The sequence below is a fragment of the Leuciscus leuciscus genome (genome assembly GCF_965113295.1).
Source record: "Leuciscus leuciscus genome assembly, chromosome: 7".
Taxonomy (NCBI): domain Eukaryota; kingdom Metazoa; phylum Chordata; class Actinopteri; order Cypriniformes; family Leuciscidae; genus Leuciscus; species Leuciscus leuciscus.
This window is the reverse complement of record NC_138731.1, coordinates 5644597-5657333: the sequence shown is the minus strand read 5'-3', so window position 1 is coordinate 5657333 and position 12737 is coordinate 5644597. Positions and strand designations below refer to the sequence as shown.

General features: G+C 43.6%; 1 protein-coding gene across 2 annotated transcripts in view; it reads right to left on the bottom strand.

The window, feature by feature from the left end:
* The window catches only part of LOC309503448 (prostaglandin F2 receptor negative regulator-like), a 46512-nt gene extending 36972 nt beyond the window's left edge, over positions 1 to 9540 (bottom strand). For both annotated transcript variants that reach the window (XM_082176281.1, XM_082176280.1), the window contains exons 1-2: positions 9393 to 9540; positions 3590 to 3961 (exon numbers count right to left, since the gene is read on the bottom strand). In XM_082176281.1, the coding sequence (XP_082032407.1) occupies positions 3590 to 3961; positions 9393 to 9459 (439 nt within the window). In that variant the 5' untranslated portion in view covers positions 9460 to 9540. The remainder of the gene's footprint in view (positions 1 to 3589; positions 3962 to 9392) is intronic.
* Positions 9541 to 12737: the final 3197 nt, after the last annotated feature.

The following is a 12737-nucleotide window of genomic DNA, read 5'->3' as shown; positions in this document are numbered from 1 at the left end:
GAATGTGAACGCAGTGCTAAAGAAAGTGAAAAGAACGTGTGAGTAAATGAGGGAGAAAAGAAAGTTAAAGGAAAGTTGATAGATGGAAGTCGTAAGAAGATTGAAGGTTAAAAGAAGGTTGAAAGATTTAAGTCTTAAGGGAATCCTTTGAAGGAAAGATCTATAATAATATTTTTTTTTTTTTTTTTTTAAAGTACTGTATTTTATTTTATTTTTCTAAACTGTTTTAATTATTCTTATTTCTTTTCATTATTTTAATTTCTTCTATGTAAAGCACTTTGAATTGCCATTGTGTATGAAATGTGCTATATAAATAAACTTGCCTTGCCTTGCCTTGCCTTGCCTATAGTGTTCAGTATCCAATCTGACACGCCCGGGATCATCTCCCATGCTTTTATGCTTAAAGCTAGAGGGAGAGTGGTGTTCGGGCTCTGGTCACTGTGTGTGGTACATAGTCAAGTCAAGTCAAGTCAAGTTTATTTGTATAGCGCTTTTCACAATACAGATTGTATCAAACCAGCTTCACAGTATTAAATTAAAATAATACAACAAAGTTTGTTTCAAGAGGAATTTATTGATTGATAAAATTAAATTAAATATCCCCAAAATATCCCCAACTGAGCAAGCCAAAGGCAACAGTGGTAAGGAACCGAAAAACTCCATCAAGTGACCTAATGGTGTCCTAAAACTCCATTAGGTGACCTAATGGAGAAAAAAAACCTTGGGAGAACCCAGGCTCAGTCGGGGAACAGTTCTCCTCTGGCATAGCATACATAGCATACAGTGTTTGCTAGTGAGCGCGCGCTCATGGAGGTGCGCGCGCGCGCTCTTCACACACAATACAATTTGTGTTTATTGATGGGTTCTCTGCACACAGAACGCATTTTGTGTTTATTAACAGGGGCTGTGAGTGAGCGTGTGTCACAGAGCGACCCGTGTTTGTGAGTAGGGGTGAGCACTGTAAAGCGGGCACCTTTTCTACATTTAAAACACACGCGGCGTGAGCCGGTTTTATTGATGTGGGCCGTGAATGAGTGTGCAACACTGAACAGGCCGTGCTTATGTGTAGGAGTGAGCACTGAGAAGTGGGCACAGAACCTACAATTATTACACCATCGGCGTGAGCCAACACTTCCGGCATGAGCCGGACCAACAGACATAATGAGATTTATCTGGGTTGCCGTGAAAACGGCGTTTGGGTACAGGCGAGCGGGTTGTATAACGGGCTCGTTGGCTGCAAAATACACTCCTCCAGTCACCTCTGCTGTGGGAACTGTGAGAGCGAAGCGTTGTCGAGAAGAGCGCAGTATAATTTAAATCTACAGCAAAGCCGGGATTAAAACACGGGTCTCTGGCGCCAAAGCCTTAGATTTCGCCACAGGGGGGAAATTACATAAGCTTTCAGTAGCGTGAGCAATAAGAGAGCGTCATGTGAGTCACGCGGGGGGCACCGGCGAGGGCTCCTATGTTTAAAACGCTCATAGTACTCGAGCCCCGCCATTGAACGGGAGGGCGCGAGGGGCGGGTCCGCTTTCTGTACATAAGAAGCTGGCCGCGAGCTCAGAGAAAAACAGCATAAGTTTTTGACTGCCGCCAGAGCCGGGATCGAACACGGGTCTCTGGCACGAAAGACTGAGATTTCGCCACTGAGCCACAGGGGGAAATGACATAAGCTTTCAGTCAGCGTGAGCATATAACAGAGCGTCATGTGAGTCACGCGGGGTGGAACCGGCGTGGGCTCATATGTTTAAAACGCTCATAATACTCGAACCCCGCCATTTGAATGGGAGGGCGCGAGGGGCGGGTCCGCTTTCTGTACGTAAGAAAGCTGGCCGCGAGCTCAGAGGAAAACAGCATAAGTTTATAACTGCCGCCAGAGCCGGGATCGAACACGGCTCTCTGGCACAAAAGCCTTGGATTTTCCCACTGAGCCACAGGGGGAAATGACATAAGCTTTTGGTCAGCGTGAGCATATAACAGAGCATCATGTGAGTCACGCGGGGTGGAACCGGCGTGGGCTCATATGTTTAAAAACGCTCATAATACTCGAACCCCGCCATTTGAATGGGAGGGCGCGAGGGGCGGGTCCGCTTTCTGTATGTAAGAAAGCTGGCCGCGAGCACAGCTGCAATTTGACTCAGAGAGCGATGCACACGGGGAGTTAGCCGGCATGCAAGCGCTCTCAGGGATGACCTCCGGCGTTCTCTGTGAACGGCGCTTTTTATGGCGCGGCCCGGAAGAGAGAAGCGGAGGGGCGGGGTCCACGTCAAGGAGGCTAGTCGAGCCCGCAGGGTCGACATAGCCATAGCCTCGCATTCCGGGTAGCCGCCCTAGGAAAGCGCGTGGTCCGCGTGGAGAAAGAGGCATTTGAAACAACGCCTCTACTCTTTTAGATGCTTGTGTCGCGGGGCGAACACACACAATGCAAATACAAGATAGAAAGGATATAGGCGCCGGATAGCGCAGCAGGAACGGCGGCTGAGACGGCGAGAAGATGGCCGGCTTCTGTCTGCGAAGCAGATGGCTCGTCCCGCTGAAAAGCTCTTTCGACGGCGCAGGCTTCTCCGGAGAACAGCGATGTGATGTGACACTTCGCTGAAGAGATGAAAAATCAAAGAACAACCTATCTGGACTCTGCTATATAGCCTTAAGCCACGCCCATTCTGGCGGGACGTGACGTGGCACCCGCGCCCTCATTGGTGCTTTGTCACAGGCAGTCCCTCGATAGGTTGCAGCAGTTGCTGCAGAGCAACCAATAGGCGCGTGAGCTGCCTCGCCTAGGTCTGCTTATGCAGCAATGCGTTTTAAATTAATGCAAAATTAAGGATCATTTTTTGGCTTCAGTATTCTCGAGAAAAGGGATTTTCCCGTAGCGTAAGCTAGCTTACGCAACACGAGAGTACTCTCGTAAGAGAACAGGGAGTGACTAACGTTAACTTAGCATGAGCAGACATGAGAAAATCTAGCAAAGAAACGAATGAGACGACAAATCAAAGGATTAAAATAAACAGGTGTGCGAGGGTTACAAAAATGTTTTCTCTGTGCATTTCCAAAAAAAGAAAAAACATTAACGTGCAACAAGTGTTTACTTTTTGACCAATTATCAAAATAAAGTAGTCCAACAAAGCTATTATTATCAGAGCATGTGAGCAGATAGCATTAAATCGTTCACTGATCCACTCCCTGCTATCTGCTCACATGCTCTGATAAATAATAGCTTTGTAGGACTACTTTATTTTGATAATTGGTCAAAAAATAAATCTGTTGAATCTGTTTATGTAATATATTTATATATTGATTTTAATATATTGATATTTAATATAATTTTAATATAGGCCTATTTTCTGTCCAAATTTTGTGTGCTACTTTAAATAAAAGTGTGGTTATTTTATTTATTGTTTATTTCAATTAATTAAATTATTGTATTTAATGAAAAAGTCTTGAAAAATAAATGAATAATACTTTTTTTTTAAATGTCATTTTCGGTTTTCGGCCAAGTGCATCCAGAATTTCGGTTTAGAAAATAAACCCTGTCAAAAAAAAAACTAGCGATGCCCCTGGTTGTAACTGTAATTAAATCTTGACTCACCTTTGAGCTCCACATCGGCATGGTAGTTCCCGCTGATGACGGAGTCTGTGCTCGGGGTGCTGCAGCGATACACACCGCTGTCTGTCGCTCGCACCTTCTTGAACCTGAGCTCCACTGAATCATCGCCCAGCTTCTTATAGCTGATGTCCCTGCTGTTGACCCGGTCCCTCACTGTGGGGTCTATGAAGCTATCGTCAAAGGTGGAGATGAGATTGAGTGATTTATCACCAGACTGGATCATGGACCACTCGAAATCCTGGTCCCGGGGCCCCTGGTAGTCGGACACATTGCAGCGGATGGAGACGGCCTGTCCCTCGACATGCATCAGAGGACCGACTGGCACCTTCACCACACGGCCGTCGTTGACCGCCACTAATAGAAAAAGACAAGATTTCTCACATATACAGTAGAGCATGAAGAAAGGAAATACAGCAATACCTCTGTATATCTTAACATATGTATCTTTCTCTGTCTGAATTTACTTGTGCAGAGACAACTGTCACACACACAATTAATTAATTATTCATAAATTGTTTGGATAGTGACAGTATGAACAGCAAAAGTGAGACTGTGTTGAGTGCAGTGCTTATGGTGGAGGGAGTGTAATAAAGTAAACTGCAACAGAATAGTCTGGGGTGGGAAAAGTTAAGAATTGTTTCTGGGGGGTTTTGTGCAGTGAACTGTTACTAGTTTTAGTGCAGTGTTGTGCTTATGGGACTGGGGAATTTTTTCAAGTGTGTTGGGGTTTAGACGATTCCTCTTCTTGGACAATGCCTCTCCAGCCACAGAGGATGCAGGGGAACATAAAAATGCTAGTGCCAGCTGGTATAAATGAGGATCCTGATGCTTCTGTTGAGCCCAGACAGGGGAGGATTTCCTCTTTCTTGCTGGCTCCATTACCAGGAAAAAGGAAGAGGTCACAAAAAGCAAACAAATCAAAAAGCAGTTCAATCCAGATCCAAAAATCCAAAGCAATCCAAATAATCTTATCTAATTAATATAACAAGACTATAATATAGCTATGCCTACTATAATTAATAATAACAATATACTATAACTATTCTAACTTGATATAATGTAATAATATACAGCCCTAACACATACAGTATATGACACAATAACGACAATGACAATGATAGTTATCTAACTCTCTGACTCTGACACTACTACAACTGCTTCTACTACTCCTGACAACACCCACAAGGAGGCGCGAGTTTCGAACCACCTTTATCCGGGAGCGACACTCAGACCGAACCGAAGACGTATCCACACAAACCGAGGCCTCGTTTGTCATTAGTCACGTGATTTTCACGTTAACAACACAAGCCTCGAATCGCGGCTTCATCTGGCATGCCCATTTTTTCTCGACACAAGCTCCGACGCCTCGGTTCAAATGTCACATCACTACTGGTGAGTACGAGGCAGAGAATCAGAGTTGAATGATGAACTTAGCTGAGTGTTAATCTTGGTTTCTTGATTGTAGATGGTCGTAGAGGATACGGCAGGCTGAAGGCGGAAGACAGATGACGGATGATAGAAGACGGAGTTCGGTTTAGGAATCCTTGAGGCAGGTAATCACGGGTAGGTATCGGTAGAGTCTGTAACCCCTAATTTCCACCAACTGCAGAACGGCTGCGGATCCGCTCCGGAACGGCGGCGGAGTCAATAGGTTTCCATTAAAGTCAATGTGTGTATTTTCACTGACTGCGGAACGGCTGTGTTCCGACTCCGGCGATCCGCAACCCTCCGGAGCAGATATGCAGAGCTTCTATTTTTGCCGGATGCCGGAGAGCTCCGCAGCAATTCAGCACATATAGCGCGATCATATGTGAATTTGCGAGATCTCGTGGGTCCTCGTGACTTCAGCTGTCTGTCATGGCCACGGCCGTTCAGCAACAAATCCAGACCTGGTGGGTATTGAAGGACAGCGGAGCACAGAGCCGACACGCAGCGGAGCCGATCCGCAGCCGTTCCGCAGTTGGTGGAAATCCTGGGTCACTGTACGTAAGGCCGAGACCAGACAAGGAAGTGAAGGAGAAGTGCCTCTTTATAGTGTGTGCTGATGATGATGTGCAGGTGCAGTGAATCAGAATTCCGGGGAGAGTGAACGAGTGGGGGGAGCATGCTGATATAGTGACTCCATGACACACACTGTACAATTTCAATCCCGCGTGTAATGCAGTTCACTGTGAACAAACGTGACATTGATTGATGACGTAAAACTCCGGACAATGAGTTTTTAATGCATCTGGACTGTCTGACATTAATGATAACTGGCCCCTCAGGTTTCGGGCCCCTAAACAGCGATGGTAAACTCGTGTCCTTTCCAGAGCCTTTTCCTAAGATTGGCCGCCGCTCTTCCAGAGCCTCGTCCCAAGATGGCCTCCGCCATTCCAGAATCTCGTCCCAAGATGGCCGCCGTTCTAGAGTCTCGTCCAAAGATGGCTGCCGCGGGGCGAGCCCTGGCTCGCCCTGGCCCCCTGAACTGCCGGCTCCGCCTTGGCCACTGAACCGCCGGCCATTGGCCCCTGAACTGCCAGCTCCGCCCTGCCCCCCCAAAATGCCAGCAACGCCATGGCCCCTGAACTGCCGCCTTCCTTGGCCCCCTGAACTGCTGGCACCGCCCTGGCCCTCTGAACTGCCGGCTCCGCCCTGGCCCGCTGAACTGCCGGCTCTGCCCTGGCCCCTTGAACTGCCGGCTTTGCCCTGGCCCCCTGAACTTCCAGCTTCGCCCTGGCCCCCTGAACTGCCGGCTCCGCCTTGGCCACTGAACTGCCGGCCATTGGCCCCTGAACTGCCAGCTCCGCCCTGCCCCCCCAAAATGCCAGCAACGCCATGGCCCCCTGAACTGCAGCCTTCCTTGGCCCCCTGAACTGATGGCTCCGCCCTGGTCCCTCAAACTGCCAGCAACGCCCTGGTCTCCTGAACTGCTGGCACCGCCCTGGGTCACTGAACTGCCAGCTTCGCCCTGGGCCCCTGAACTGCCGGCACCGCCCTGGTCCCCCAAACTGCCAGCAACGCCCTGGTCTCCTGAACTGCTGGCACCGCCCTGGTCCTCTGAACTGCCGGCTCCGCCCTGGCCCCCTGAACTGCCGGCACCGCCCTGGTCCCCCAAACTTCCAGCAACGCCCTGGTCTCCTGAACTGCCGGCTTCGCCCTGGCCCCCTGAACTGCTTATGTCAGTTTGTTTTTGGTCTTCATTATGTGTTCATTGTGTTCAGTTTCCTGCCTCTCCTTGTTTCCAACATCACATTCATCATTAGTTAATTTGGTTCAGCTTTGTGTAGTTAATTATCTTGTTAAGGTTCTTTGCCTGTCCCATGTATATATTCCCTGTGTTCTCCCTCAGTGTTCTCCAACTGCAGCCTCTGATTTGCAGGAATCAGCAGCGAACAATGTCTTTCAAACCTTGGCCCTCTCCCCCTCTTGTCGGTAAAAAAGTAAACTCAGCCTAAAATCAGCCTATAGCTTACTGTGTCCTCTTCTATAATAGTGTTAACTTTGACAATAAAGGCAACAAGCAAACATCAGAGTGAGCGTGAGACACAATCACCACACAATCGTGTGTCATTTCAGCGTAATATGGTGACAACTGGCCACAAAACCCCAAAAATGCAATGTAAGCCAACACATCACGACAGCGCTCAGACCAAAGCACATTAGCAACAGACACAAAGGGCCCTATCTTGCACCCAGCACAATTGACTTTGTACACAGACGCATGTATCATCCCTATTTTGCACCTGCGCACAGCGGACTTTTCCCTCCACAGACGCACGTCGGTAAACTAGGAAATGCATTTGCGCTTCCGGGGGCGGTTCAGCGCAAAGAGGAGGCGTGTTCCGGCGCAAACGTTCCCTGGTGCTATTTTGCAGGTTTAGAAAACAATTCCGGCGCTAACCAGGAGAAACCTAGTCTAAAGTCAGTGGCGCGTTGCGCATGTTATTCAGATGCTATTTTAAGGGCGCATGCTTGGCCATAATCAATGTAGCGTGTGCACAACGCGCATACACTTTGCTTATCTCATCTACACAGACGCAGAAGTTCTCATTTTTAGAAAACCATACATTATTACAAGGAAAAATATTAACACACGAGTGAAATCATTGTTGTGTCCATGAAGATGTGAAAAAATAGGCATAAATCTAGCTTACACATTTACCCACATTTTTATACGCCTGTTTAACCGAAGATAATTTGGGTTTCTCCATCCCCATACGATGTCACTTCTCTGTCTTTTACGGCCCTGACGAGAACGTCGGTCTCCTCGGCTGTGAACCGCTCCTGGCGTGTGCCTGGCAAATCTGCCGTTATAATAGCAATCCGCCATGGAACAAGCGCGCCTGCTCTTAAAGGGAATGTGAGATGACGCTCTGATTGGTTTATTTCACGTTACACCCAAACCACACCTATGAATAATGAAGCTACTTCAGACCAACCCATTTTAGATTTGCGTCGGGCGCAAGAGTCATTTATCCCGCCGGTATAATAGCAACAGCGCCCAAGACCCGCCCACAAAGTTACTTGCGTTTCGCGCTTGATACTTGCGTTTCAGATCGTTAAAATAGGGCCATTACACATCATAGACAGTGAACAGCGATCGTGGCATTTTGGAATCCATCACCACAAACAAGCAATGTTGATAATAATAATCATAATAATAATTTCATTAGACTGGCATAGCAGCCGATTCAATTTAACAGACCATATTAAATTTATGATTGGGAAAAATGTAACTATCATGCAGAAAGCAACAAATGTGCATGGTCACTAAGTCAGTAAAGTTACAGACACAATCTTTGTTTAATTGTGTTGTCACAAGGTTATTAATTAAACAAACAAACACATAAACACACAGGTAATATGTATGCAGTCAAATCACAATCTTTTTTGCGTCATGGTTGTGGGTAACCATGTCTTCAGACGGAGGAGAGCGGACAATGTTCTTTCCGATGAAGCAGCTGAGATGGGGAGACTTCTGAGTTTGATGAGGTTTTCAACTTTGAAAAGAGCCCTTGTTTGTAGAGCTTTGCCAAAATGCAAGTAAAGTGAAGGGAATTTGTCATTCGTGTTGGATTGCAACCGTGACACCTGGAGGGCCCTGGTTCCCCTCTGGCAGTAAGATAGTTTTGTATACTAAGTTATGCCATAAACATGTCTTACGATACTATACCAGCTGAAGTATCATGATACCAAGTAGCATCGTGATACCATGCAATATTGTGTTTATAATTCAAATCTACAAAATGAATCAAACTTTTATGAATACATAGATGTAGATGAAAACAGACAAGATTTTCCTCTGAATACTTCATTAATGAGAATATATAACTGGCTCTAGTTACCAAGCAAATAAAATAAGTGTAAACAAAATTCATTTTAGCACTGCACAGTAGCACAGAAGCTGTATGAAGTGACATTTAGATGTAGTATTTATGCATTTGCACTGCAATTACAGTTGCATTAATAATGTTATGAGATTAATGTTTTAAATATAAAACTCTGAATTTGGAAATATGAAATGTTGGGAAAAAAATTATAACGCACCTACTTTTAGATGAGAAATGTAATAAACTGATAAGGAACAAACACCTGTTCTTTATTGGACGATAGAATTTGATTAGATTTAAGTGTAATCTAAAACACAAGCTATTTTTAATCACACTAATATACCACAAAATAAGAGTTTATAATAGGACAGAAAACAATATGTCTAATGAAATACAAATAACAGGTTAAACCAAGCATTCATTTAAAAAAAATAAATAAAGGTAACAAGATTGTCTTAAACATGTCAACTTACCAAAAGCAAATAACAAAATCACAGAATGAAAAAGTCCAGTTATTCCATCCATTTTAAGAAGGTGCATGATATCCTCCCGTGAGAGTGTCAAAAAAAGTCTCTTCTGAAATGAACGTTTTGTGAGAGTAGCTTAGTCATTTAGAGATTGTGGTAGATCAGAGAGAGAGAGAGAGAGAGAGAGAGAGAGAGAGAGAGAGAGAGAGAGAGAGAGAGAGAGAGAGAGAGAGAGAGAGAGAGAGAGAGAGAGACAATAAAGCACCTTAAAACTGAAACAAACTGAGAGAGAGAGATTTTGACTATTAAAACTCATTTAATTAAAACAACTAATTTTCAAAACATAAACTGAACATTGTCAAACATCACACTGAATAAAGTAATATTGCACACATAACCAATACAAAAGTTCTAGTTCAAGAGCCATTTCACACAAAAAAGAAAATACATTTTATCTTTTAACTCAAACAAGGGGGTTATCTAGAAAACCAAAATTGTAAAAATAAAAATGTGTTTTCAGTTACCAGTGCTTCTAGCCTCACTTCCTGTTTGGTTTGTGCAATGAGAATGTGACTTACTCCATTGAGTGCTAGACTGTAATGTTTTAAAGGGATACTCCACTTTAAAATGAAAATTCTGTCATCATATACTCACCCTCATGTTGTTTCAAACCTGAATGAATTTATTTCTTCTGCTGAACAGAAAGGACGATATTTAGAAGAATATCAGTAACCAGACAGTTTCTGGTACCATTGACTTCCATGGTATATTTTTTTCCTACTATGGAAGTCAATGGGACCAGAAACTGTCTGGTTACTGATATTTCCCTTTAATGAAGTATCCCTTTAATTAAACCGATAACATCCCGTACAGCAACTACTAGTCTGTGAACGTTCATTATACAACAGCGCCCTCTTGTGTCCTGGAGATCTTATCATATCATTACATCTCCCCTTTTTAAAATGATTTAACAGAAATATAGGGCAACAGGACTGCAGATTTATGGGAAGTGTTCCCGGTTCCGGCTAACCTAATCTATGCAGCCTAACATTGAATTATAGAAGTCTATAATGTGTTATGTGAATGCTAGGTCAAAGAGATGTGTCTTTAAAGGGACATTGTGTAGGAATTTCTCCCATCTAGTGGTGATAATGTATTTTGCATTAAAAAAAATTGTGCTCTTCAGCACCTCGCTTTTTCAAATGCGTGTTGCATCTACGGTAGCCGTTATGTACCAAAAAAGCTATGACAGGATGTTCTAATAGCACTTCGAGTTTTCCTTCGGGTGAACAGGTTTGTTATTTCAATTGTCGTCACCACTTTTGAATAAGAAACAATATCAAGACTATAAAACTCGTCAAAACTCCGCGAATCACACAAGCGTAGCCTATCAGTGAGAACATTCGTTCAAACAGCGCACACACTCAAACCGGACTTCACATCACATTTTTTGACTTTATTGATTCTGCTTTTATTCGTAATGCAATGGACCGGTCAACGGGACATAAATTAATCCTTTAGTTTAAAGAAAAGGGTTATTGGGCTGTTTACAGTGTCATATAGCCTACAATAAAAGAGGCTGCACAGCGACAGGAAATAGAAATGAACACAAAACTGGCAGTGGCACTGGACTTTTTTTTAGCTGCGGACAAATTCTTTCGACGCACACACAATATTACATAACACTCAGCGCGTATGTTTTAAAAACATAATCTAACATATAAATTCACACTTTTTAAATAGCCCACTTAAAGTGTTAATTACAAATAAATGACTAAATGCTAAAAACGATTAAATGTTAATGAACAAACATATGCGTTGCATTTACAATTCTGTGAAAACAGGGAGTGCTGCATCCCACTTCCCTCGGCCCTGTATTATATAATAAAGTACACAACCAAGCAATGAAAAAAAGCTTGTAATTAAGAACGTAACATTGACTTGCCTGTCGAGAAGAAAGCAGGCAACTTCAACGTCTCTTTTGAAAGCTTTCTCCTGCATTAGCTCTGTCCACCTGGAAAAAGCTATCCCGACATTAACCCTTGTTTTTTTTGTAATCTCCGTTCACGTTTCCTTTTACGGTCTATTTTGGACTTTTCGACGACGAGGACTCCTTATCCTGTGACTCAGCATATGTATGGACTCCTCCATTATAAATAACCGTACAGTGCAGCCTTTTAAACTTGCCGGGGCAGTGACAAACGCCTCTCACTGCTCTGCTCGTCCGCTTCTGCTGGTTTCAGTCATGTGATGCTGGCTCTGAACGAAAATGCGTTGTGGAAACACGTTGGCCTATTACTTTTTGTTCCTCTCTGCTATTATAGTTTTTCAAGATGGCGGAACTACATGGAAGCCTCCGTGGACCTACCCGTCCTATGTATATAAAGATAATAAATTCTTCGTTTACGAGGATAAGTCCGATAATTTGCAGAGGTATTTGTACACCATTGAGGACATATTTATGAATAAAAATATTCATTTTAGATAATAAAATACCTAAAAAGTTACACATTGTCCATTTAATCTGGCTTTGAACTGACAGAGTGTGTCTGCTTCCCGGACAATGTTAGGAAGACTGTTCCAAAGTTTTGGTGCTAAATAGGAAAAGGATCTACCGCCAGCAGTTGATTTTGATATTCTAGGTATTATCAACTGGCCGGAATTTTCAGATCGCAATAGGCGTGAAGGACTATAATGCGTTAAGAGCTCGCTCAAGTACTGTGGAGCTAAACCATTTAGTGCTTTGTAAGTAATAAGCAATATTTTAAAATGTATACGATGTTTAATAGGCAGCCAATGCAGTGTTGACAGAACCAGGCTAATATGGTCATACTTCCTGGTTCTGGTAAGAACTCGAGCTTCTGCTTTTTGGACTAGCTGTAGTTTGTTTATTAAGCGTGCAGGGCAACCACCCAGTAGAGCATTACTATAATCTAGCCTTGAGGTCATGAACGCATGAACTAATTGTTCTGCATTTGTCAATGAGAGCATTTGACGTAATTTAGATATATTTTTAAGATGGAAAAATGTGGTTTTACAGATACTAGACACGTGACTTTCAAATGAAAGGTTGGTATCAAAAAGCACAACCAGGTTCCTAACCGACGATGAAGACTTGACAAAGCAGCCATCAAGTGTTAGACAGTATTCTAGGTTATTACGTGAGGAAGTTTTTTGTCCAATAATTAGAATCTCTGTTTTTTTCAGAACTTAGTAGTAGGAAATTACTAGTCATCCAGTTTTTTATATCAGCTATGCATTCCGTTAATTTTGTGAATTGGTAAGTTTCATCAGGTTTTGAAGAAATATACAGCTGAGTATCGTCGGCATAACAGTGGAAGCTAATTCCAT